We start from the raw sequence: 27,500 nt of genomic DNA on the forward strand, positions 1-27,500 counted from the left end.
AGTACAGGTATACTACAGTATAGTATAGTATAGTATAGTATAGTATAGTACAGATATACTACAGTATAGTATAGTATAGTATAGTACAGTATAGTACAGGTATACTACAGTATAGTACAGGTATACTACAGTATAGTATAGTATAGTATAGTATAGTACAGGTATACTACAGTATAGTATAGTATAGTATAGTACAGTATAGTACAGGTATACTACAGTATAGTACAGTATAGTACAGGTATACTACAGTATAGTATAGTATAGTATAGTATAGTACAGGTATACTACAGTATAGTATAGTACAGGTATACTACAGTATAGTATAGTATAGTATAGTACAGTATAGTACAGGTATACTACAGTATAGTACAGTATAGTACAGGTATACTACAGTATAGTATAGTATAGTACAGGTATACTACAGTATAGTATAGTATATTATAGTATAGTATAGTATAGTACAGGTATACTACAGTATAGTATAGTATAGTACAGGTATACTACAGTATAGTATAGTATATTATAGTATAGTATAGTATAGTATAGTACAGGTATACTACAGTATAGTACAGTATAGTACAGGTATACTACAGTATAGTATAGTATAGTACAGGTATACTACAGTATAGTATAGTATATTATAGTATAGTATAGTATAGTATAGTACAGGTATACTACAGTATAGTACAGTATAGTACAGGTATACTACAGTATAGTATAGTATAGTACAGGTATACTACAGTATAGTATAGTATATTATAGTATAGTATAGTATAGTATAGTACAGGTATACTACAGTATAGTATAGTATAGTACAGTATAGTACAGGTATACTACAGTATAGTATACTACAGTATAGTATAGTACAGTATAGTATAGTATAGTACAGGTATACTATATATAGGGCCGTTTCCCAGTAGAGGACCAGTTACCTGGTAGAGGTGGTTCCTCTGTTAGTAGAGGACCAGTTACCTGGTAGAGGTGTTCCTCTGTTAGTTCAATGGGAGCAGTATACTACAGTATAGTATAGTATACCAGTAGAGGACCAGTTACCTGGTAGAGGTGGTTCCTCTGTTAGTAGAGGACCAGTTACCTGGTAGAGGTGGTTCCTCTTGTTGAGGCTGTCTTCCCCAGGCAGGGAGGACAGAACCTGGGCCAGGCTTCTCACCACCTCCCCCTGGCTGTGGATCACCCCCAGGTGTAGACCCCTGGACGTCACACCAGCCACACAACAGACATCCTGGTTACTGTTGTACTCACTTCAGCAGATGCTTTGATCCTTTACAGTGTATTGGGATACGTGTCATTAAAGTGTGTCAACTTTATGTCAACTAGACAATTCAACAAGCGTGTGGCTGAAAATAACCTGGACATATCTGTAGTCAATACCGATCCATATAGAGATTTCAGAAACACATCCCCTCAAATAACCGATATATTCTACAAAACCTTCTCTCTTCTGTTTACAAGAATCTTCCTATGGACACTCCCACAACCACTCGTGTCACACGGTTGCACAGAAAACGGAGTGGATTCATTTCTGAAAGTCTCTGGCCCCCCGACCGGGAGGGACTCCCTCTGAAACACTGCTCCTTTAAGGGGCGGGACTCGGGGCCCCTCGGCGGAGGACATCGGGGTATCGAGCCCGGTGCCCTTCAGCTCTAGAACGCCCTGAACCCCCCCCCCCCTGCCCCTGTGACATTTACAACATGTGTTCACAACATGAACAGGCCAGTGCAACGCGCTTTAGAGTGAGTCGGCATGTCTACCTCTGCAACCGGACCAAAATGGACACTCTAGACACCCATGAGTGTAGATACCAGTGTGTTCACCCACGTACATGTCTGCATTTTACTGCTCATCATTATGCATGTCGATTTATTTGTATGCATTTATATTGTTTGGTTCTAGTGTGTTCGTCTGTGTGTGTGTGTGTGTGTGTGTGTGTGTGTGTGTGTGTGTGTGTGTGTGTGTGTGTGTGTGTGTGTGTGTGTGTGTGTGTGTGTGTGTGTGTGTGTGTGTGTGTGTGTGTGTGTGTGTGTGTGTGCGTGCGTGCGTGCGTGCGTGCGTATCAACTACAACCACAGAGGTTTATAAAGGCCTCTACATCACCCGGCATTACAGAATAGCTGCCATAATAACCAAGGATACGAAACACATTGCTCGACAAGGTACAAGGTGAACACATTTGTGTGCCAAACCATGCTCCAACCTCTGTGATATTGAAAGGGACGGGCGCTCTAGTGACGGGTGCTCTAGTGGCGGGTGCTCTAGTGCTCTAGTGACGGGTGCTCTAGTGACGGGTGCTCTAGTGGCGGGTGCTCTAGTGCTCTAGTGACGGGTGCTCTAGTGACGGGTGCTCTAGTGACGGGTGCTCTAGTGACGGGTGCTCTAGTGACGGGTGCTCTAGTGACGGGTGCTCTAGTGACGGGTGCTCTAGTGACGGGTGCTCTAGTGACGGGTGCTCTAGTGACGGGTGCTCTAGTGACGGGCGCTCTAGTGACGGGCGCTCTAGTGACGGGCGCTCTAGTGACGGGTGCTCTAGTGACGGGTGCTCTAGTGACGGGTGCTCTAGTGACGGGCGCTCTAGTGACGGGCGCTCTAGTGACGGGTGCTCTAGTGACGGGTGCTCTAGTGACGGGTGCTCTAGTGACGGGTGCTCTAGTGACGGGTGCTCTAGTGACGGGTGCTCTAGTGACGGGTGCTCTAGTGACGGGTGCTCTAGTGACGCTCTAGTGACGGGTGCTCTAGTGACGGGTGCTCTAGTGACGGGTGCTCTAGTGACGGGTGCTCTAGTGACGGGTGCTCTAGTGACGGGTGCTCTAGTGACGGGCGCTCTAGTGACGGGCGCTCTAGTGACGGGTGCTCTAGTGGTGCTCTAGTGACGGGTGCTCTAGTGACGGGTGCTCTAGTGACGGGTGCTCTAGTGACGGGTGCTCTAGTGACGGGTGCTCTAACACCGCTGCCAACGACCCGGACGTGATCAGGGTTGATGAGGAGCCCGGAGAGGTCTCTGCTTCAGAGGAAGGCTGTACCTTTGATCATGGCCTGGAGGAAGCCCTCCTGAATAAAGCCGTGAACTATGAACACCTAGTCCATAACACAGCCAGGCTAAAGGGCAAGCTACTCATTTGTATTTTTGGTGTCGTCTGGAGAGGCCTACGGACGACGGGCGTGTCAAAGACGAAGGCTTTGCAAACTACTTTGTGATATTGGCGGTCGCTGGCAGTCACCCGGTATGGAAAAACAGGCTTACAACATCTGTACTGATGTAAGAGTGCTTGTTTGTGTGTAACATTTTGTGCTGAGTAATTTACTGCTGACAAGTTATTTCATTGGTTTGCATCTACTATTCATTATGTCCCGTGTGTGTGTGTGTGTGTGTGTGTGTGTGTGTGTGTGTGTGTGTGTGTGTGTGTGTGTGTGTGTGTGTGTACTGACGTGTCTCCGTCCTGGTCCTGGGTGGTCAGGAGGGGCCTCTGGGGGGCCAGCAGGTAGGCGGGGTCTCCGGTGAGAGCGTACTGGTACAGGGCCTGCACCTGACGGCTGGCCGACGCCAAGAGACACACATCCACCTCACACACTGGTGGAGCGCACACACACACGTATCCATGCACAAGCACACACACACACACACACACACACACACACACACACACACACACACGTATCCACGCACAAGCACGCACACACACACGTATCCACCCACAAGCACACACACACACACACACACACACACATATCCACACACACACACACACACACATATCCATGCACAAGCACACACACACACACACACACCCAGATACACGTATCCACACACAAACACACACACACACACACACACACACACACGTATCCACACACACACACAAACAAACGTATCAACACAGAAGCACACACATGCAAACACCCAGACACGTGTATATACACAAGTACACATGCACATTAAACAAGACATACAGGACGTACACATGAAACACACAGATGCAAACACATGGCACACAGAGGCACAGTATTTAGTATCATAATAAGAGCAGATAGTAAAAATGTAATTTAATCTAGAAAAGCTGCACACATTTTTTAAAGATTCTTCTAGTCCATCTGGTACAGATCTTACTCATTCCTAATCCACTAGATGGCAGCAAACAACATTCTAATTAAGTTCACAGTGTCTAACAGCGGCCATACACTATAACCAGCGCAGTAACAGAACTCTTAGTACCTAGGGATGCTTCCTCTATTCTGTCTTCGGCTTGCGATCCAGGGGGCGGCCGACACAATTCCTCTGTCTCCCCGACCCGAGGGCCCCCCTGCTGGGCTGGGGACCCCGCCGCCGCGGCCCCCGAGGCAGGGTCTTCCCCAGGCTGGTTGTCCGACTCGCTGTCACCGCCGCTACGACCCCCCACTGCAGCTCTCTGGGAGGCTTCTGGTTGAAACACATGATGACAATGTTCAGATGCACGCGGCTTGAGACACGTACGCGATCCAGGTTTGATCATTTATCTAATATGACTATAAAACCACACATCGTTTTGATCACATCATTGAACTTACATCCCCCCTACAGGTTCTGTGGTTGTGTGCCAATCTCTTTGAAAAGGCTTTCCCGTCTGTCTTCACTCTCATCAATTTGCAATAAACCCAATAAAATATATATATATATATATTATATGATGCTTTTTCAGATGCAAATTGAATTTTTCTATATTTGTATGGGCCATGGTGCCTTTATGAACCGTACAGTGGGTTAAAAGCAGGACGGAATGACGTGTCACATACGACCATGGGTGGGATTCTGTGGTTAATAACACATTATAAAACGGGTGGCTTAAATCAAGCGATCTGATTGGTTCCCAACTGTTGTATAATGAGTGTATACACACCGCTATGACGCCTGTTCAGTTTACAGAGTTCAGTATCACTCCGCGCCTAACTTGAACTGTTGTTTATTTATATATAAAAGCAATAGCATAGTTCACTGAAGCCTAAAAATATGTTGATTGATGGAGAGGGTGGAAATGTTGTAAAGCAATAGGCACACGGTGAGTGAACTCCATAGGAGGTTAAATTGCCGGCGAACCGAGCTACCGTCTCTAGCCTTCTCTCTGAAGGACGCTAGTGTGTTGCATTGCAACCGCCGCACACTTTGCAGGCAGTCAGGAGGGACTACTTTCTCGCTTTTTCAAAATTGAGGGTGTCTATGACTTTCATTACACCATACTTGCGTAACCGTTTACTTAAGCAATAGATCACTTCAGTCAGTGGTATACGGTCATTATAAGGGGCGTTGTCCGTCCCGACGCGCAGCGTTTTTAGGCTTCAGTAAACTATGCTATTGCTTTTATATATAAATAAACAACAGTTCAAGTTAGGCGCGGAGTGATACTGAACTCTGTAAACTGAACGGGCGCCATAGCTGTGTGTATACGCTCAATATACAACGGTTGGGAACCAATCAGATTGCTTGATTTAAGCCACCCGTTTTATAATTAAGCAATAGATCACTTCAGTCAGTGAAATGTGCTCATTATACCACAGCCTGTCGTGATCTATTGCTTAAGTATTGCCTACATGTGAGCACACCAGCGGGTTGAGCCACAAGCTACTCCAGAAGTCAGATGCTAATGACCTGAAGCTAAGGAAGGACTCCGGGTAATAACTGCACTGCGACGTCAACAGAGATCGATCTCTACAGTTGAAACGCCAGCTGAACGACACACTGCTCCACTGGCTAATCAGTGATGATAACAAGTCCTGTCAATCTCTGCTGAAACCCCCACACACAGCGGCGCTGGTCTCACCTTGCTTGACGGGCACTGAGCCCAGAGCAGCAGAGTAACCGCTGCTGTATCCTCCTCCACCTCCTCCTCCTCCTCCATGGTCATAGGAGGAGAAACTGGAATGGAAATAACCTGCAGCACAGACAGCCAATCAGAACACCATACATAATAACCTGCAGCACAGGCAGCCAATCAGAACACCATACATAATAACCTGCAGCACGGAGAGCCAGTCAGAACACCCGACACGTTAACTGGCAGCTTAAACAGCCAGTCGGAACACCCGACACGTTAACTGGCAGCTTAAACAGCCAGTCGGAACACCCGACACGTTAACTGGCAGCTTAAACAGCCAGTCAGAACACCCGACACGTTCATGTCAAGCATAATGATGGCTTGTAAAATAAAAGGTCTGCATTAATGGTGTAATGGTGTAGTGGTGTATTAATGCAGTAATGGTGTCGTTCACATAATAGATTGAGAACTAATCTATATATATATATATATATATATATATATATATATATATATCATATATCAAGTGTATTCTGTTAGTGTTGTTACTCTTTATAATAAAAATAAATACGCAATACATAAAAGACAAAGAAAAAACAACCAGTCGGATGTACCTCCTCCTCCAGAAGGCCCGCCCACTCCTCGGTAATGTGCGCCCCCTCCCCCTCCCCCTCCCAGTCCTCCCCCTCCCCCTCCTGCTCCGTTGTAGTCCCCGAAGTTAGGCAACGTCTTCTGTCTCTTCCTCTGCACTTCTTCCTTGTCTGCACACACACAGACACACACAGACACACACGCACACACACAGACACACACACAGACACGCACAGACACACACACACACACACACACACACGCACACACACAGACACACACACAGACACACACGCACAGACACAGACACACACACACACAGACACACACGCAGACACGCACAGACACAGACACACACACAGACACAGACACACACACAGACACACACGCAGACACGCACAGACACACACACAGACACACACACAGACACAGATACACACACAGACACAGACACACACACACACACACACACACAATTAAAAGAATGTGCCATAATATAAAATAAGATGGTAACATATACTTTAATCCAACATGGGTAGGAAATACATTCATGTAGCATTCAATATGCTGGCCCGTTCTAAGGCTGTTTAGTCTATGTACTTTACAGGAAGGAAGCCATTACATGTATGGCAGCATTATTGCCGGTGTTGTTGTAGTACTTCATATACACTACAGGGGGCAGTGTTGGACCACTGTGTCCCTGAGTTAGTTTGAAAGATAACTAAGTGTAGTGTGAAGAAACATCTCAGACAGTCAACACAAAAACAGACACACTCGTAAAAATGTTTAGCACACGTCTCGTGATAACTTGACCTGCGATCAGGTGGTATAAACCGGTGTGATATCTAGCCGTGATCAAGGGGTGGGACATCCGGGTGTGATGGTGACCTGTGTGACGGGGTGTGGTATATTTACCTGTGATCAGAGGGTAGTATGTGAAGGGTTTGGGCTCACTGGTCTCGTTGTCTGACTTCCTCTTGAGCTGGACAAAGACGGCGGTGGACTTCTGGAGATTCAGGTCTCTGTACTTCGGCGTTTTGAACACGATAGCAAACTGATGGACGGATAAGGCAGGTGAGGAGTTAGGGCGCCTAGTGTGAGCACAGGCCAGCGGCACTGTGAGGTGGGGGGGGGGGGGGGGGTGCGTGTGTGCGTGCGTGCATGCGTGCATGCGTGCGTGTGTGAGTGAGTGAGTGAGTGAATGTGTGTGCTTGTGTGGTACCTGTCTGTGAACATCTGTCGGGGAGAAATCTCCCATCGCCTCCCAGGTCATCCCGTTGTCATCTTCTTCATAGAACCTGACAAGGATGTCATCTACACACACACACACACACACACACACACACACACACACACACACACACACACACAGTTATTAAGTCATCTAGTAGACAGTTTATTCCTAAGGAACCTTGGATAAGTTGATTGAGATATGTTTTTATATAAATAGATACATACACTGTATAGCTACCGACCTATCAACATGCTGCACTAGAATCGTACTATAGGGGAATCCATCATGGTAAATGCAGAAGATGACAGGCAGCAGGGATTTCCCTGAGAGATGAGAGGAAGGGAAGGATGTCCTTCATGACCGAGAAAGGCTGACGTCATTTTGTGCTGCGCTGGGAGCTTCTGAACATCTCTGTGCACAGCGGGCTCAGTGGAGGCCACGCCATGATGACAGACAGAACGTTTGTCACTGTGTTACCAGCCAGTTTGATATGCTTCTGCATATCAAAGGGCAGAAAACTCTCCGTCTATTCATTGTCTGTTGCGGTGTGTCATTATTTTGATCAAGACACCAGTGAACAGTGTATAATGACTCACCCTAATGTCCACTTATTGGAAGAGCAAATGCATCTGTGTCTTTGACTCCAAAGAACCACACATCAAAACTTCACTATAGCAAGATGTTATCTCGACTACCAAAGAGATAACAATAGACAACTTTTACCTCTGAAATAGTACTATTAGATATTGCTAAATATGACAGATATCTGAGTAAACCCCCTGTTTCCACACCCTCTCTCGCTTCCCTATTCGCTGTAACCGCCAGCAGGGTGCCTCAATATATCTCTGTGACGAGAGGCAAAGGCTCATGGGAAAGGTAGTTTCATGTCTGTTAGATCACAGATCTGCTTGAGGTCCACGGCGTTTAAGAGCACGTTGGCTGTGACAACCGGCTTATCAGCATGTGACTGCTACTAACCCATCAAACTCAGGGGTGACCGGGGTTGAATCCTAATGACTGCTGCTGTGGTCAGGTTAGCACAAGGGATCCATTTACTCATGTCAATAATAACACTGGAAACCACCAGGAAGCAGGAGTGGATGCGAGGACTGGTTGCGGTGTGGGTGACGTGGAGCGCACCTTTCTGGACCTTGTCACAGAGCAGGTAGACCTCCTCCCCCCCGGTCACGCAGCCGGCCGTCCGGTCCATCCGCACGATCTTCAGGTTGGACGCATTGGGGGCCTCTGATTGGACAGGGGAAGAGGACATGATGCCATCAGTCGTCGTGATGAGAGGGCCGGCGTACGGTGAAGTGAGACAGGGATGAGATGATGAGAGGGCCGGTGTACGGTGAAGTGAGACAGGGATGAGATGATGAGAGGGTCGGTGTACGGTGAAGTGAGACAGGGATGAGATGATGAGAGGGCCGGTGTACGGTGAAGTGAGACAGGGATGAGATGATGAGAGGGCCGGTGTACGGTGAAGTGAGACAGGGATGAGATGATGAGAGGGCCGGTGTACGGTGAAGTGAGACAGGGATGAGATGATGAGAGGGCCGGTGTACGGTGAAGTGAGACAGGGATGAGATGATGAGAGGGCCGGTGTACGGTGAAGTGAGACAGGGATGAGATGATGAGAGGGCCGGTGTACGGTGAAGTGAGACAGGGATGAGATGATGAGAGGGTCGGTGTACGGTGAAGTGAGACAGGGATGAGATGATGAGAGGGCCGGTGTACGGTGAAGTGAGACAGGGATGAGATGACGAGAGGGCCGGTGTACGGTGAAGTGAGACAGGGATGAGATGATGAGAGGGCCGGTGTACGGTGAAGTGAGACAGGGATGAGATGACGAGAGGGCCGGTGTACGGTGAAGTGAGACAGGGATGAGATGATGAGAGGGCCGGTGTACGGTGAAGTGAGACAGGGATGAGATGATGAGAGGGCCGGTGTACAAAGAAGTGAGACAGGGATGAGATGACGAGAGGGCCGGTGTACGGTGAAGTGAGACAGGGATGAGATGATGAGAGGGCCGGTGTACAAAGAAGTGAGACAGGGATGAGATGATGAGAGGGCCGGTGTACGGTGAAGTGAGACAGGGATGAGATGATGAGAGGGCCGGTGTACGGTGAAGTGAGACAGGGAGGGTGCACTTCTCACTGGTTTCTTCACTCCTTTATACTTTTCTTTCTCCGACATTATAATATATGCATGCCAGGCAAACGCTTTGAGCAGCTGCACATACAGAAGCTGTGATTGGTTGGTCTCTAATTGGGCTATCCCAAATAGTTTGGTCCCTTAATGGTGGGTCTGAAGGTAAGTCCAACCACCAATACACAACATGCCAACATACACGCGGATGGAGCACCTTTCTTTTCCACACAAAACCCTAGAAGCTTAAAAAAAAAAAAGTGGTTGAGGAGTTTGAGGTTGATGTACTGACTGCTGTCGTAGATGGGATCCGACACCACAGGCTCCAGCCGCCGGGAGAACCCCCCGTCGCTGTTGGGGAGGAAGGCGGTGAACATGAGGCGCACCACGCTCAGGTCCATGTCCTTGGACTGGTGGGACGCAGCGCTGCTGATCAGGCTGCGCTGGTGCTCTGCAGGGGGGAGACAGGGGACAGGGGAGAGGGGACAGGGGACAGGGGAGAGGGGACAGGGGAGAGGGGAGAGGGGACAGGGGACAGGGGACAGGGGACAGGGGAGAGGGGAGAGGGGACAGGGGACAGGGGAGGGGGGAGAGGGGAGAGGGGACAGGGGAGAGGGGAGAGGGGAGAGGGGACAGGGGACAGGGGAGAGGGGAGAGGGGAGAGGGGACAGGGGACAGGGGAGAGGGGAGAGGGGAGAGGGGAGAGGGGAGAGGGGACAGGGGACAGGGGAGAGGGGAGAGGGGAGAGGGGAGAGGGAGAGGGGAGAGGGGAGAGGGGAGAGGGGAGAGGGGACAGGGGAGAGGGGACAGGGGAGAGGGGAGAGGGGAGAGGGGACAGGGGACAGGGGAGAGGGGAGAGGGGAGAGGGGACAGGGGAGAGGGGAGAGGGGAGAGGGGACAGGGGACAGGGGAGAGGGGAGAGGGGAGAGGGGACAGGGGAGAGGGGACAGGGGAGAGGGGAGAGGGGAGAGGGGACAGGGGAGAGGGGACAGGGGAGAGGGGAGAGGGGAGACAGGGGAGAGGGGACAGGGGAGAGGGGAGAGGGGAGAGGGGACAGGGGAGAGGGGACAGGGGACAGGGGACGGAGGAGAGGGGACAGGGGACAGGGGAGAGGGGAGAGGGGACAGGGGAGAGGGGAGAGGGGAGAGGGGAGAGGGGACAGGGGACAGGGGAGAGGGGACAGGGGAGAGGGGAGAGGGGAGAGGGGAGAGGGGAGACAGGGGAGAGGGGACGGGGGAGAGGGGAGAGGGGACGGGGGAGAGGGGACAGGGGAGAGGGGAGAGGGGAGAGGGGAGAGGGGAGACAGGGGAGAGGGGACAGGGGAGAGGGGAGAGGGGAGAGGGGAGAGGGGACAGGGGACAGGGGAGAGGGGACAGGGGAGAGGGGAGAGGGGACAGGGGACAGGGGAGAGGGGACAGGGGAGAGGGGACGGGGGAGAGGGGAGAGGGGACGGGGGAGAGGGGAGAGGGGACGGGGGAGAGGGGAGAGGGGAGAGGGGAGAGGGGAGACAGGGGAGAGGGGACAGGGGAGAGGGGAGAGGGGAGAGGGGAGAGGGGACAGGGGAGAGGGGACAGGGGAGAGGGGAGAGGGGAGAGGGGAGAGGGGACAGGGGAGAGGGGACAGGGGAGAGGGGAGAGGGGACAGGGGACAGGGGAGAGGGGAGAGGGGAGAGGGGGGAGGGGAGAGGGGAGAGGGGAGAGGGGAGACAGGGGAGAGGGGACAGGGGAGAGGGGAGAGGGGAGAGGGGAGAGGGGACAGGGGAGAGGGGACAGGGGAGAGGGGAGAGGGGAGAGGGGAGAGGGGACAGGGGAGAGGGGAGAGGGGACAGGGGACAGGGGAGAGGGGAGAGGGGAGAGGGGGGAGGGGAGAGGGGAGAGGGGAGAGGGGGGAGGGGAGAGGGGAGAGGGGAGAGGGGAGAGGGGAGGCACGGTTGGGTTTACTAACTGCTTTGGCGTCAGTGTCACCCAAGTTTATTTTCCTGGGTCAATAAAGACATTTTGAAATTGTGAGAGCGTGAGAGAGAGAGAGAGAGAGTGAGTGAGAATTCAGAGAGTGAGAGACTGAGTGAGAGTTCAGAGAGTGAGAGTGAGAATTCAGAGAGTGAGAGACTGAGTGAGAGTTCAGAGAGTGAGAGTGAGAATTCAGAGAGTGAGAGAGTGAGAGTGTGAGTGAGTGAGTGAGTGAGTGAGTGAGTGAGTGAGTGAGAGAGAGAGTGAGTGAGTGAGTGAGTGAGTGAGTGAGTGAGTGAGTGAGTGAGTGAGTGAGAATTCAGAGAGTGAGAGAGTGAGAGTGTGAGTGAGTGAGTGAGTGAGTGAGTGAGTGAGTGAGTGAGTGAGTGAGTGAGTGAGTGAGTGAGTGAGAGAGTGAGACTTATCAGTGGAGTCAGGAAACAAAACCGGTTTAGACAGGCCCTCCCTGCGTACAGACAGGCTGACAGAGAGGCAGACAGACAGACGGGCAGACAGACAGACAGACAGACCTGTTAGCTCGCGGGGGGAGCGGACCTCCCCCTGCAGGACGTCGATCTCGGGGTGGACCGACACGCCGCTGTTGTAGCCCATCCTCAGGGCCTCCGTCATCCGCTCCTCCAGAGTCTTGTGCACGTTCTTCTTGGTCACATGGAGGATGCCCAGGTTAGGGAAGCTATCACACAACACACACACACACACACACACACACACACACACACACACACAGTTACATTAGTAATGGAGTGCCAGTCTTTGTGTGGGCATTGTGTTGTAATAGCAGAGTGTAATAAGGATGTGTGTGTGTGTGTGTGTGTGTGTGTGTGTGTGTGTGTCTGTGTCTGTGTCTGTGTGTGTGTGTGTGTGTGTGTGTGTGTGTGTGTGTGTGTGTGTGTGTGTGTGTGTGTGTACCTGATGGTAGAGTCTTTGTTGTCTTTGGGGGGGAGGTCCGCTATACAGATGCCTTTATCACACTGTTTTCCCACCAGGCTGTGGGCATGGAGGTGGGCAGGGCTGGAGTTAGCCGTCACCAGCTGTACCACCACACGGGCGGGGCCCACGTAGTTACACACCTAGAACACACACATTTTCATAATTGATTTCATAATTACACACACACACACACACACACACACACACACACACACACACACACACACACACACACACACACACACACACACACACACACACACACACACACACACACACAGTTTCTGTCGTTGGGAACAACATTCCAATCTATCAGAACAGGTTGGTAGTGAATCTATTTCAACCAGTAACCAAAACCTAACTCTAATTCCCAGTCCTCAAGTGGAATTTACCGAAATAGGTCTGCTTTGTTATTTGTTTGCTTGTACTTTACTTTACTTTATATGAAAATAAAAGCAAAACAATGGTATCTTATTCTGCAGGCTAGTCAATACGAATTCAACAGAATTAAAGTTATCTGTAAGTGTTCTCTGTTCTGTGGTTTCACCAAACACTTTCTCTCACCTGAGATGACTCACAATGTCGCACCACACGCAATATGGCCTGTAAGCACTCGAACACGTGCACGCACACGGAAGCACACACAAGCACAAACTAACACACACACACACCCTAACCCTAACATACACTTTTTGTGAGGTTTAGAATCTCTGATGCAACACTTTGTGGCCAAAGTAGCAGGCATCCTGCAGACTGCAGTAAAGCTTGGTCGAAACACAAATAGAATTCCGTGATAGAAATGGCAGGGGCTCTGGTGAGAGTAGTAGTCCAGTATTACACTTCTTATAGTAGAAGGAAGTGTTTTAAGGGTTTCAGCGTCGGATGTTTTACAGTTCAATTTGAATGTGCTTTGTCTGTCTTGATATTCAAGTTTGCCCGGGTTCCAAAGAAGGGAATCGAACATGTTGTTCTAATATGTTTATCCATCTTCATCCATGATGCATAGTCACATAACTGCAGTTTACAAAACGAATAATAATTTTGGGGTCTATCATACACATCTGTTTCACATGGTAACATCGTTAGTAGTCTCACAAATCATATTTTTGATTAATAATCTAAAGTCTGATGGCAGGCAGGCTTTAAATCTGGACAAATGGGGCGTTTCACTTTTTTTGTTTCGAACAATCATGTTGCTCGAGGCGGGACTACTACTTTTTTTGGCCAAAAGTAGTAAACTGTAAGAAATAATTAAAATCAACACGTGTAGACTAGCCACCGCATGAATACAGTTATTCACTTGAAATTCCCTTCTAAAAACGTTTCTCTTCAGTAGAAATCTCCATAACGTTACAGGAAACACGGCGTTACTCTGCCCTTTCATTTTCTGGTTTCCGGCTTGAGTTCCGTTATGTCTGGTGCAGTTTTCACTAAAAACGAACCAGACAATAGATACCGTGAATCAAGAGGTAGATTCATTTCCTGTTCCAGGTCAGTTCTATCAAAACTGGGCCACCCACAATCCTATTCCTGGAAACTGTAGCATGTGTGGGTTTCCGTGAGCTGGGTCAGAGAAGGCAAATCATTGAAAACATCCAGATAGCTGCTCAGGGTGAAGGAGGATGAAAGGATGTGAAAGAAAGAACGAAATAAGAAAGGAAAACTGAGAGAAACAACTAAAGAAAGAGATATAGAAAGAAGGAGCGAAAGAGCTAAAGAAAGAATGAGCGAAAGAAGAATGAAAGTAAGATTGAAAGAAATAACAAAGAAAGCTAAAAAGAGTAAAAGAAGATCAGAAGAAAGAAGGACCAAAGGGAAGATCAAAATAGCGAAAGAAAGAGCAAAAGACGCAAAGAAGGAAAGAACGCCCCCCTCCTAACGGAAGCTGTAGCTACACTGGGCAGGTCCCAGGGTCCACCAGTGGAAACATCTTCTTCAGTGGTGCTAAAACCAGTGGTGCATCACTAGACCATCCTGACCCCGCCCCCGCCCGCCCCCAGGATGTGCACTCAGCTTATCTTATATCTGAGCATCTCACCTGGTGATGTCATGACTTGGCTTCGCTTGTTATTACATGTGGGTGCACGGAAATTCCCCTACGTACACCAGGAGTGCTGGGGTGGGGGAATTAAATACAGTGTGCACGCCCGCCCGTGTGTGTGTGTGTGTGTGTGTGGTTGTGCGCTATAAAGAAGTCTTTGTTTCGTGAGGTGAGGTCGCAGTAAGTGTCGACCATTGATTGTGTCATGTCCGTCTGACTGTATACATTAGGCTTCAGAAATAACATAATACTTGAGTTATCTAACATGTTCATTTTCTTTTGTACCCTTTTTTCTTGTTTGTGTCCAAATGTTTTAAGGCGGGGGATCTTAGGGCAGACTCGGGGTAGGGCTCTGGTTATTTGAAGCAGTTTAATTGGAACAGTCATTTACAGCCTTTGCTGTGTGACAATGTGTTGGTCAATGATGGGGGCAGAGGCTTTCCCAGAATAACAAACTTACCCCTTACATACACAATTATTTAAGGAGAGACAAAGAGCGATAGGGAGCAGCAGAGACAGAGCAACAGAGAGCAAGAGAGAGTGAAAAAGTAATGTTTACAGAAAAGAAAAATTAAACACAGAGAGAGGGAGGATATTTTGGACAAAATAGCCAGTCCTCTCAAACCAAGGGAACACAAGCTTGAGAGAGAGAGACAGACAGACATAGACAGAGAGAGAGACAGAGACACAGAGAGAGAGACAGAGAGAGTTCCTGTTACAGTCATGTCATCGTTTGCATACAAAGCCAAATTAAGTTACTTCCTTTTTGCCAACTCTAACCAGCGGCCTTGCTCTGTAGCACACAGGCACCAACTAAATAGGCTGACTAGGACCAACGTCCCTGGAATCTAGGGGAATTCCCGCCTCCGCTGGCCCTGTTCGAACATGCAGGGCCTTCCAGCAGCCAGGCCAAGAACCAGCAGCACAGCATGAATCTCCTCCTGGCCCCAGATAATCTAATGCAGCAACGCACAGGCCTGCCAGTCACCAGGCAACTTAAAGGGCCAGTGAACCCACTCTATCAGTTGGATTTCGATTTGAATAGGAGATAAAAAAACGTTGATACTTTTTTGTACTGTCGTTGTGTGTGAGCGTTATAATGAGCGATGTTGTATATGAAAAGCCCCACACACCATTGCCGTAGTGTCATGGAAGCTCAACTTCCTCACTCGGAAGCGGACATTGAATAAACAAAAATATTCTAAATTGCAGGCTCATTTCTGTAACAGTGATGAAATGACATAGATTTAAATGCTGACGATTAAATGCTGAATATCACGTAAAAAAAAAAAAGAACTGGCTTGGAGTTCACTGGCTCTTTAGAGGCATTAACAGAGAGAAACACTGACTACCAGACAGAGATGCACAGCTATAACAGCTAACAGATCAACATGAATCATCCTGACACACACGCACACGCACACACATAACCACACAGAGACAAAACCACACACACGCAGATATGAACAGAAAGCAGACAGACAATAATAACTTCTCGCATAACTGCCCCCATGAAATAAGTGAACCATTTCAACTAGCCATCTGTTCCACTTCACAATAAGATCCCCCACCCACACCCAAAAGAACGCAGGAGGATAAACCGACACAAGAATTGGGGGCCAGCTCTGGCAGGAAGTGTTACCGTGACGGCTGGGAAGGACTTCCTGTTCTTCTCACTGGAGGCCCCTGGCAGCCCACCGTGTGAGGGCCCCTCACACCCGTAGCGGAACCTAAAGCCCCGCTGTAGAGAGGGGACACACCCAGACATGTTACAGATCAACAAGACGGGATCACCACAGCCCAGCCACGGCACAACGCTCACAATAACTCTGTTTACGCTTTCCATAACAGTCAAGTGATTTGATCTATCGTTTATTTATGCAAACATGTACTGTGTGTAGATGTGTAGGTCTGTTAGACACACTGTTCTCCCACCGCTTGTGTGTACTGTGGAGTTACAGTATGTACCAGGTGCGTTTTAGGAAGTATTGTGGTAAGTATAAGTACTGTACTAAGTTGTTGCGATGTGTTGATTGATTAGACATTTCTTAATTTCTGGTTCAAAGGAAGTTTCATGTGGTACTTTTATGGTGTAAACCTGAACTTCCTGCCTTCATGGCCACACCAGTGACTATATATAAGAGAGCTCTAGGAGAAGTTGTGTTGAGTTTTACCTGCTTGGGCTGCTCAACGATCTGGAGGAAGGGGCCATCAGCTACAAAACAAAAAGCATCTCAGTAAGAACAGGGACAACAGCTGGTGGACTAATACAATACTAACGCCCTACTTGTTTCATTCATTTTGTTAGTTTGTTGGTAGAGAAAACATATTGACGTTATTGACATATTTAATTTAAACATGAGCATTCTGTGATCAAATTGGGTTTCTTTGTGAAATAACTTAATGCATGAGATCAAATGTGATAGAAACGTTAGTAGGTGATAAAACTTATAAACTTATATTATAACTAACTTATAAATGAGAATAAAAGGTAGGCTAGAAAAAAATCGGAATTTGTTATACAGAGATTGCGAAATGAGCTGCCCTGCTCAAAAGATGTATTCCTATAGCACCCTTTAAATACAAAGGCCATTCACAGAGCTTTTGTACAGGCATTAATCACAATTTGAAAACATTTAAGGAAAATCAATGAAGACCATTTGAAGGTCTTGTATATATTATCCTCTCAAACTCACTGGCACCTTTCTGCTCCTGAGTCAAGGTTGGGGTTCCATTAATTAGCTTGACCAGTAGGTCCCGCCTCTTTTTGATAGACACACCCCCTATGACTTAGCAATGCCTTTCTTATCAGGAATGGGCACACTGGACCATCCTTTATATAAGGAAAGGATATAATGCTGTCCTACAATTGTAGTAGCGCACCATTCGGCTGTTGACGAAAACGAGATGTATGGTTTAATCCATTAGAAAGAGATATAACCTGTTTCTGTATTGATATCGTCTACTGTGTCATTGCATATTGAATATAACTTTATTTTTTAGCATGACCCTGGTCCCTCTCCTATTGTAATATTGTTAATATTATTAATATAATTAGCAGCCATAAGGATTTAGTGTTTTACTATCAGTAAAGAATCAAATTTAGCGATAATAACATGTATATGGATGTATTTATGCAATGAGAGGACTATGTGTTGAGAAATCTAAATATGATGTACCTCCACCATGATGAGGATGATAAAATTGTCGTCAAAAATCTAAATGTATGCTTTTTGCAAACTCAAAATGCATTGCATGTTTACCGTTCCATGATTCTCTATTGTGAAAAAGAATAACAACAAACATCAAACATCAACAACAAACAAGCATTTTCAATGTAAAAGGACCTTTAGTCACTGTACAAAGAAATCGTTATAATAAGAACATTCTCCCTCCTAAGTTCCCACTTCCCTGCTCCCACTTCCCTTACCAATCCCTTCATCACAAGTCAAACATGGAGGCCTCGGCTTCTGGTTAAACATTTATTTACATGTCAGACCAGCTGGGGGTAATCAACATCTATGCTCTCCATCTTTCCTCCTTCATTTCACGAGCTTCTGGTAACCAACCGCCACCAACTGCACTGTCAAAATATGACATTGACTCTATAACTTTTAAATAGAACAGACAAAGAGATGTTTATTTATATATTTTTTAAATAAAAGATTAAGGCCTCAAATGACTAATGTGTCGGCCAGAAATTCATTCAAAGAGGGTTTTTTGATCTGTCAAAGGAAATCTTCTCTGAGTGTAGCGCGCAAGGCAGGGTGCGGTTGACATCAAATGTAACCACTTTCCTTCTAGAAGAAGAGATGCCGCTGTTACACAATTACAAAATAAATGATTACTTAGCTCCATCTACTAGCCTAACTCGAGAAGACTAGAGCTGTCCTTTTTCAACACTGGTGACGAAGCACCGCACTCCCCAAAGGAGAAGGAGACAAATATAGAGACAAGAACAGAATACCAAACCGATCAATATGATCAAGTTATATCGTGATATGTCTTTTAGCCATATCGCCCAGGCCTACTCTGCCTTACAGAATATTTGATTCCCCATGGAAATACTCTTGCTGATAGTAAAGCTAGCACTTGACAGCCTCCACTAAATCATCTCCAATAGCTGTATCTTGATTCGTCCAACACAATTAAGCGCATGATAACTGCCCTGGCTAGGTCATTCCCTCCAATTGTGCCCACAATCTAAGAAATCTAAAAGTTTTGATTCTTTGTTCATACGCCATTGCGCATGCAAGTTAAAAATATGTGTGAAGCAAGTGACTGCGTAATAGGTGGTGGGATAATTCTGAATTCTAAGTACAGAGCAACATTACGTTGTGAGGGTAAGTGTAGGAGGGTGTGTTTAATAACTGGAACAGGAACGCAGCCTAAGAATTCCCTTGTGAATCAAAATGGGTTAGGGTAAGTGCTCACCTCCGTTCTGTGTTGAAAGAATGGTAGAGAAAACTACCTCCTAGCCAGGGCCGAACATATGCGCTTAACTGGGTTTGAAAAGACAAAAATACAGCAATTGGAGCTGCTAAACTCTCGTTTGGAATAAAATGGATGTCAATTGATCACCAACTGTTTTGGAATGCTATCTACACATCAAGATGGGGTGAGTTCAACAATAATCATTGATATCTTGACAGACATTGTCCACAATTAATCTGGGGTCTTTAGAAAAGGACAAAATACTTTAAAGTAAGAGTAGAAAAAGAGTCAGATCCGAAAGGGAGGTGTAAAAATAGAGATAAGCAAACGATTCAAGTGCAAGAAAAACCACAGAAATCGGAGATCATATCCAAAGCCAGCAGCCTGATGTGAAACTAATTGGAACTTTTTTTTTTACCCAGCAGGCCGTTAGGCATCCAACAGGGAAGTGAGAGTAAAGGAAAGCCATGACAGACATGAGTCTCACTCTGTTTTCTCATATAGCAAACGCAATAAACCCCTTTTCCCTCAAATTTCATCACAACACACCAAGGCATTTTGTATATATATATATATATATATATATATATATATATATATATATGTTTATATATAACTGAACACAGTTCACAAAAAAGTGTGGATAAACTCTCACCTGTCGGCAACGTGGTGCTTTGAGACAAGTTGTTGTAGTTAGGAAGCTCCCACATGGATTCAGACAAATGATTCATGTCAAAAAGCTGCAAAACAAACAAACAAATAACAACTGTTATAAACACAGCTTTTGAGTTGCCCAGATGGAGCCTCCAGCTTTCTGATTGGCTCAATTCAACCGTTATTCAAATATTTCTAACCAAGCTTGGTTGGGGAGGTTTTACCTGATGATGGTTGTTCAGGTAGTCGTCTCCAGCCATGGTGTCAGGGACAGCACAGGGAAGGGCCTTCTGCAATATTATTAGTTATTAGTTTAAGTTACCTTGCAATAGTCAATAAGTAATAGTCAGACCCTTAATAAGTAAGGGTCTGCTAGTTCTACTTAGGCTATGAGCAATGGTAATAGCTATAACCTAGTGTACTAGTAATAGTAGGCCTATAGGCCTAACACAGTAACTAGTAATAATCAAACCTGAAAAGCAAAGTCATATACTATATACTATAACCTATTAATGTAGTACTAGTAAGACTATGAGTAAGGGTAAAGTTAGTACTATTTATAACCTAGTAGATACTATGCATTCTAATTCGTTTCTACACACTTTAAAACATTTACTTTTGCTAAGGCTATGCAACATGAACGTCACATCAAATAATATAACTGAATTAGTTATGAGAGGTAATCTAGATCTGTTTTAATATTGTATTACTAGGCCTATAGTAAACACAAAAAAGTGACGGCACAGCAATGTATTTGCAGACGGACCCTAAGCATGGCATTGTTTAGCCCCGTCTCCGTCCATAAAGTAGCTCGTCCGGGAGTGCGCGACGGACAGCCACAACCGCGACCGACTCACTGACGCCCCGGGACCGTGAAATGTACCTCGGATGATCATTCATACATAGAAATGTTTTTCAACTAGGCGACTGATGTCCCCGAATGTCGCTTAATAGCGACCACTGCTAACGGGCCAGCTAATAAGGAAGTGTTGAGGAACACATTGTGAGCCAAGTTGTTATGCGTTGTATTCTGCATTTCTAACGAGACACGATACATGATCGACGTTACCTTGTTCAGCTGTGTGCAGGCGGTGGCTGAACCTCTCGGTCCAGAATGAGTGGGCAACGTGAGTCCGCTTCAGTGGTTCGCTCGGGTCACATCATTGCGCCGTGGCCATGCTCGTAACGGATCGATTAAAGCAAAGTCGATCAACAGACTATTAAATCCCAAAAGCCCGACATGGCGCTAGGGGGCCATCTCAATTACACTCGGTACGCCATGTTCCTGGACTGATAACATAAGTGATTTTCTGGATACGAGAAACAAAGAACAACAGGTGACAGCAGCCCGGGACGGTTGTGCGTGAAATTGACTTCCCCACTGGAAATTCCCAGTGACGTACCGACTGAAGGGTAACTTTGTGACCCGTTCACCTCTTCCCCCTGCTGGCCAAACCCGGCTCCAACTCACCGCTCATTCCACACTTCCATAGTACACGTTTACCTGCACTTCCACCCCCCTCCTTTTGCATTTGTTTTGTCGTCTTCAGAGTTTTGCTGTGAGGATGGATGGAACTGCAGGAATGCCTGGTCTAGATATACTGTCCACCCCCTGATATGTTTTATAGACATGTATCACTATACACTATAGTTGATCCCAGACAGGGAATTAGGGCGTCACAGCAGATGGTACAGGACAGTGAAATAAATGAATAAATAAATAAATAAATAGAGATACAAATAAGATTTAAAAATGCTCATGTTTGCAGCTGTTGGCTTAACACAAGGTAGAACTATATTCAAGGTATATTTTTCAGTAAAGCACAATAAAGACACTGATGGGGAGTTCATTTCTTAAGTTTATTTTGATAAAACACATTTAATTTGTTAAATTGTATATTTCAATATATCTTCACATTTAGTTCTGTTTTAATAATATATCCTGTATATATATATATATATATATATATATATATATATATATATATAGATCTAGTTATGACAATATTTATTGTAAACCGAACAATAAGTCTAAAAGCATCTGTAAAATAATTAGTGCAATTTACAGTTGAAACAAAAAAAAACAGCATTTCTCTGCAAAAATATAAAATTCTATTTAGGTTAACGTTAAACTTTTGTAAAATCTCAAGTATAAACATAAAATGTCTTTGAGTACGGCAAACCCAACTGCTAAGATCACCTAGAGGCACATTAGCGCACTATAATCTCAAAACCAAGTGTCACACACACACACACACACACACACACACACACACACACACACACACACACACACACACACACACACACACACACACACACACACACACACACACACACACACACACACACACACACACACACAATAAGAAACCATGGAATGCAGACGTTTAAAGGTTTTGTTTTTTCCAATGCAGTGATCTCATCCTGTTGAGGTCAGAGGTCAGGTGATCTGAATCAACCAATTAGGCACTACACGGAGTAGTCCGTAAGTCAGTATTACTGTACAGTCGTTATACTGTAGGTCTGTTTTGGTCAGTATTAGTGTACTGTGGTTCAGTACAGTGTTCAGTATTGATCAGTATCACTGTACTATAAGGCCAGGGATATTAATATACTGTATTATGTTATGTTGCAGTTGGCGTTATCAGACCACCATTTCAGGTGGAGGAGAAACATTTACTTTTCTGGGAATTACCCATGAGGCATTGCTGCCCCCTTCACTTTCCCTAACAACTCCTAACCCTTAAATGTACCATGACCATTCCCTAACCTCTGACTATTCAAACACTAAACCTCAACAATAACCAATTTAATTGAAGAACAAAGCATAAACATTCACAGGGCATCATGGGAAACAGGTGTTAAAAAAAGTCAATCTATAGTTGCACGACTGACAGGGAGATGGAAACACAGGACAGACGCATCTCATTGTACATGGAAGACCCAGTACGAGTTTAAACACATATATTATACGACTCATTACCACTGGCTACAAGTGTTGTGCATGAACTAGTACAAAATAACTAGTTCAGTGAACAAGTTCATTTTTCTATGAACTTTGAACTGAACTTAACATTTTTAACTAAAGAACTTGAACTAGGTCAGATTTTGTTACATTCTGAATTGATGCTTAGGTCCAGATTACATGTTAATTAAATAGAGGTACTGACTTAGTTGTGATGAATGAAACAGGTGTACAAATAATATCCACAACAATTAGATGAGATTGTAGTGAAGGGCAGCTGGTAATTGAGAGGATTCATTTTAAAAGAGAAGCACAGAATACTCACTCCCAGTTTTTCTCTACAAAAAAAATTATGAACTGAACATGAACTAGTTCAAAACTGAATTGGTGAACTATGAACATGAATCTATTAATTTTCTTTTGTATGAACTTCCAAAACTATAGGTTCCTGTGCTTATTGAGGAAAAGTTTTAAAAAAAATGAAGCTAGGGTCATTTTTTTTTTAGCTGGTTTCTCCAAATTGCCTACCTTAGCTTTAAAATTAGTTAGGAGTGGTATTAAGTAATGTGTAGGAGGTCATTCACATACATTAAGGTTGTTTTTTACAGTTATAAGTTATACACTTATTTTGTCTTGCTCCACAAAGTATAAGAAGTATGTGGAATAGCCTACGAATTCAGGATTGACACATCAAGTTGAATTTCTACAATAGCTACCACGCTATACAGTACTTATGCAGGTTCAATAAGAGGATAAATATGCAGAAGGCAGACTTCTATAGTGTCCAACACTGTACAATATTAACGCAGAGCATGAATATGTGAAGTTGAACTACAACCATACCAGGTGGTGTATTAACAAATAGAAGGACTTCAACAATACCACTACTGTGTACAGTACAGATATGCAGGACAGCTACAGCATAAATTACAAAGAGGAAGGATTAACGAAGGCCTACCACCTTCCCGTCTCGCTGCTAACCATTCTCAAACCTGGAGCCTTGCTCAGGGCTGCCTCCAGTCAGTGGTCAGGGAGTCACGGCTCGCAGTATGAAAGGAATCCCCTAGTTTGACGATCACAAGAGCCTGTGGCCTTGCAGGCGTTTTTTTTTTTTTTAGAATTCTTACAGTGTTGATGACTTACACTATTAGTCATCAACCCCATTATGACTCTTTAAATAATTCCTTGAATGGTGTTTCAAGACCACTTCAACGTAAAGATTCACGATCAACGGCTATGACACGATCAATTTACTTAATCTACAGTTGTGTTTAGTGGTGAACAGTTCCATTGTAGCACCAAACAAGAACATGAGCACTTTGACAAACGGCTTGAAATTAAATAGGATTGTAAAACAATCCGAGCACAACAAACTACACAGGCTCCACCAGCAGCTTTACAGTAACCTCCAGCACTCCAGAGCTGTTGCATAACTTCAACTTCATGTCTTAAAGAATGAATTATGAAATGAAGAATTAAAGGAAGTACCTTAAAGGAAACATCTGTCTGATGCTCTATCCTTTCACAGCCAGTTGATTCAGGCAGCTACACTGAAAGGTCACCAAGACGGCGTCCACTAATATTAATAGCATCAACGACGCTAATGTTTGTGTCAGCTATGCGCATCAATTCAATATGCCCGTCTGTAAAGGACGATAGATGACAGCAGGTCACCACCATCAACTTTCATTGAACCATCATTTAAAAAGAAACCAAACACTTAACTAAAACTGCAGGGACTGTGCCCCCTTTGGTAAAACAGTGGTAACTGCAATTCTGATTGGTTAAAATCGTTGCAGAATAATGCCACCCTTTAAATAAGAGAGACTCATCACCCTCCCCGACAACGAGGATTGGTGTTTGGTTACTCTTCAACAGGAATGTGTAAAAGAGTAATACGCTCCACAATACCAAGGTCTGTAAATACATCTGGGTTTTGTTCATCGGTTTAGTCCAATCACTTGTTCTCCATCCATCAACTTTTCCAGTACGGTTTTCTACCCGGCAACGGTCCAAAATATGTAAGAACTCAAGTCAAAAATTGATAGTCTTCAACCTCAAACCCTGAGCCAAACACTGATTATCCGGATTAAAGTCTGCCTGTTCGAAGAGTCCAACTTCTCCTACATACATACCTCTACAAGATTAGTAAAATATACATCTTTTTTACATTTCGTAAATCCTCTTTTGGCTTGTCAAATGGGGAAAGTTTCCCCTCTGATCCTGGCTAAAGTTCACTTTTACTTAAAAAGCAACTCTTATCTCAAATACTCAATGAAGTGAAGTCAATCTTGCGCAGGCAATCTGCTAGAGATAAGTCTTTTTGTAGCTTATGTATGCTTGTGTGACTGTGTAAAAAGCACTTGTGGTGTGACAGATATTAGATCCAGTTACATTCTGATGATACAGAGCGGGTGGCCGTGGTTTGGTGAGAGCAGGCGTGGAGGCTTTGGCCCTTTCAAGCACATTAGCTTTGGTTTGCCTCACCACTAGCAGCACATTGTTATGCTGCGCTCCAGAGGCTAGAGGAGGTTCTTACTGAGGGGAAATCTACTACTTTGTTTCAGCCTTGTGACACGTCGTGACAAGAACAAGAATACAAATGGAATGATAACTACGATCGCTCACCGATCTTCAGGGAAAATCGAGTTTTTTCTAGAACTATTCTCTAGGGCACCTAAACCGTTCCAGAATTTGTTTTTATATCCAACGTAAAAATCGGAATATCGTTATACATATATCGTTACGTTAAAATTATGAAGAATCTTCGACATAGGTTCTATGTGTTTTATGACCGGAACCGTGTCTGGCAGTTATTCTTAACTATTGTAACTAATACAACATTGCAAATGACGTCAATACACAGGTAAATACAACATTACACAGTATTATTTTACGAGATTAAACAAACAACAAAAAGTATTACATACTAATTTCTGGGTGATTTCCAAACTTAAAAAAAAGTTAATAAACCCATTAAAAACTCCTTATAGACCGTTCTGTATGGTGCCAGGGTTATCTACCGTCAACGAGGCAATATTTCATTGAAATCATTGTCTCTCTACCACAGTACACTGTAGGAGCCACAATGGCTGCCTAGTTTGAGCAGAAAGCACGTGTAAACCAGAAAGCTACCCTCCCAGGTTGTGTCAGTGGCCTCCTTCTCGGGAGGACGGACTCTCAGAGCGAGCATCTTTCGTTCCTGAAGCCTTTTTCTGTTTCTGTTTGGACTTCCTCAGCATTCGAACCTGGAGACATAAAACACGGGAATAGACAGAATCCCGAAACAAACACAAATTCTACTTCATTAAGAGTTCAGTGTTCAGGTGTTCAGGTTAGGAACTATCCAATAGGAAACTAGGCATTATCAGCTAGGACTATCACAATCTCTCTCTCTTCCCAAGCTCTCACTCTATCTCTGTATCTCTCTCTCTATCAAACTCTCAATGTCCCTTTAATATGATCAAATAACTTGAATATTTCAACACAAAACTGCAATAGATATTTTAGATTAAGATATTATATTATTCCTGAAAGGGAAATCCAGAACTAATAGAATAGTCTTGACATCTATGAGTGTCTTTATAACATATAGTTTCATATATCATAATAATATTCAAATTTGAACGATTATTTGAGATGAACTTCACTTAATGAGGGGTGTGCATCAAGAACATAGCATCTCAAAACCAGCAAACCAGCTATAAAAAGTGAAACTTTCGTTCTGCTGTCTCACGGTTGATGGAACACACACGTACAGTAGGAACACACACACACACACACACACACACACACACTACCTTTGGGCCAGCAGCAGATATGATAATGTGTCCGGAGGATTGAATCCAGGGCTCCCCGTCCACCTGCACGGGGATGGGTTTAGTCACGGTGATCCTGATATAGTTCCCTTGTGCAATACGGATCCCTGACCGCAGACCGCTCTGCACCTGGCCCTGGGGACACACACACACACACACACACACACACACACACACACACACACACACACACACAGGGGTCAAAAGCTTTTTTTGTGACATGTGCAGTTTTACATATATACATATATATTTTACATAACGTGCAGTAAAACAAAGGCATGTCTAAGTATTATGTTAGAGATAAGATAAGATAATAATTAGTTGAGGTGTTAATTTGGTGTCTGTTTGGTTTCCCTTCTCCCCCTGCTTGTGTTTACTGTGAGCCGTGTGTCAGCCCCACCATTCCTATGTTCTTTGTTGCTACCTTCCTTGTGGTCTTGAGGAAGGAAAGACAGAGGCCTTCATACATTAACAACAGTGCTGTTCTCTGTTTAGACACATTGGGTTAGGAGTGTTGCTGGCCACAGTCATTTTGAATGTGGTTATTTTAAGTTCTGAATTATTTTGAAACAATGAAATACATTAAAAGAGAAGGAGGAGACCTCCGTTTGTGGAACGAGACTAGCTCGGTAAGCGCAGCAGGGGTTTGTTGAAACAATACAAGGACATGGTGCTACTGTCCCCAGTGCCACCCCTGGTTGCCATGGTGACTTACCATGTGAACAACGCCCGTCACGCCCAGCACTTCCAGCATGCCGTCGTCGATACGCGGTTTCCCAAAGCGCGAGTCACCCTCCGATCCCCAGAGATCAGCGCCTGACCCCCAGCTAAACACACATTAGGAAACTGAATGAGTGTGAAGTTCTAGTAATGCTTGCGTAGGTGTGTGTGTGTGGCACTGTGAGTGTGTGTGT

The 27,500-nt window shown here is 45.3% G+C and overlaps 2 protein-coding genes across 2 annotated transcripts in view; both read right to left on the bottom strand.

The window, feature by feature from the left end:
- Nucleotides 1-21,168, bottom strand: part of LOC311345120 (nuclear factor NF-kappa-B p105 subunit-like) — a 27,951-nt gene extending 6,783 nt beyond the window's left edge. Inside the window, 16 exon segments of the mRNA XM_084469491.1 lie at nt 1,094-1,208; nt 3,442-3,583; nt 4,226-4,429; nt 5,805-5,915; nt 6,413-6,559; nt 7,305-7,443; nt 7,612-7,703; nt 8,764-8,868; nt 10,064-10,222; nt 12,251-12,414; nt 12,651-12,811; nt 16,355-16,453; nt 16,887-16,927; nt 19,802-19,886; nt 20,025-20,090; nt 20,870-21,168. Of these exon segments, the coding sequence (XP_084325617.1) occupies nt 1,094-1,208; nt 3,442-3,583; nt 4,226-4,429; nt 5,805-5,915; nt 6,413-6,559; nt 7,305-7,443; nt 7,612-7,703; nt 8,764-8,868; nt 10,064-10,222; nt 12,251-12,414; nt 12,651-12,811; nt 16,355-16,453; nt 16,887-16,927; nt 19,802-19,886; nt 20,025-20,060 (1,800 nt within the window). The 5' untranslated portion in view covers nt 20,061-20,090; nt 20,870-21,168.
- Nucleotides 21,169-22,170: 1,002 nt separating this feature from the next.
- The window catches only part of dgkq (diacylglycerol kinase theta), a 26,450-nt gene continuing 21,120 nt past the window's right edge, over nt 22,171-27,500 (bottom strand). The window contains exons 22-24 of the mRNA XM_084469050.1: nt 27,302-27,413; nt 26,569-26,721; nt 22,171-26,016 (exon numbers count right to left, since the gene is read on the bottom strand). Coding sequence (XP_084325176.1) covers nt 25,918-26,016; nt 26,569-26,721; nt 27,302-27,413 — 364 coding nt within the window. The 3' untranslated portion in view covers nt 22,171-25,917. The remainder of the gene's footprint in view (nt 26,017-26,568; nt 26,722-27,301; nt 27,414-27,500) is intronic.

This window comes from Micromesistius poutassou (genome assembly GCF_964030765.1).
Source record: "Micromesistius poutassou genome assembly, chromosome: 6".
Lineage (NCBI taxonomy): Eukaryota > Metazoa > Chordata > Actinopteri > Gadiformes > Gadidae > Micromesistius > Micromesistius poutassou.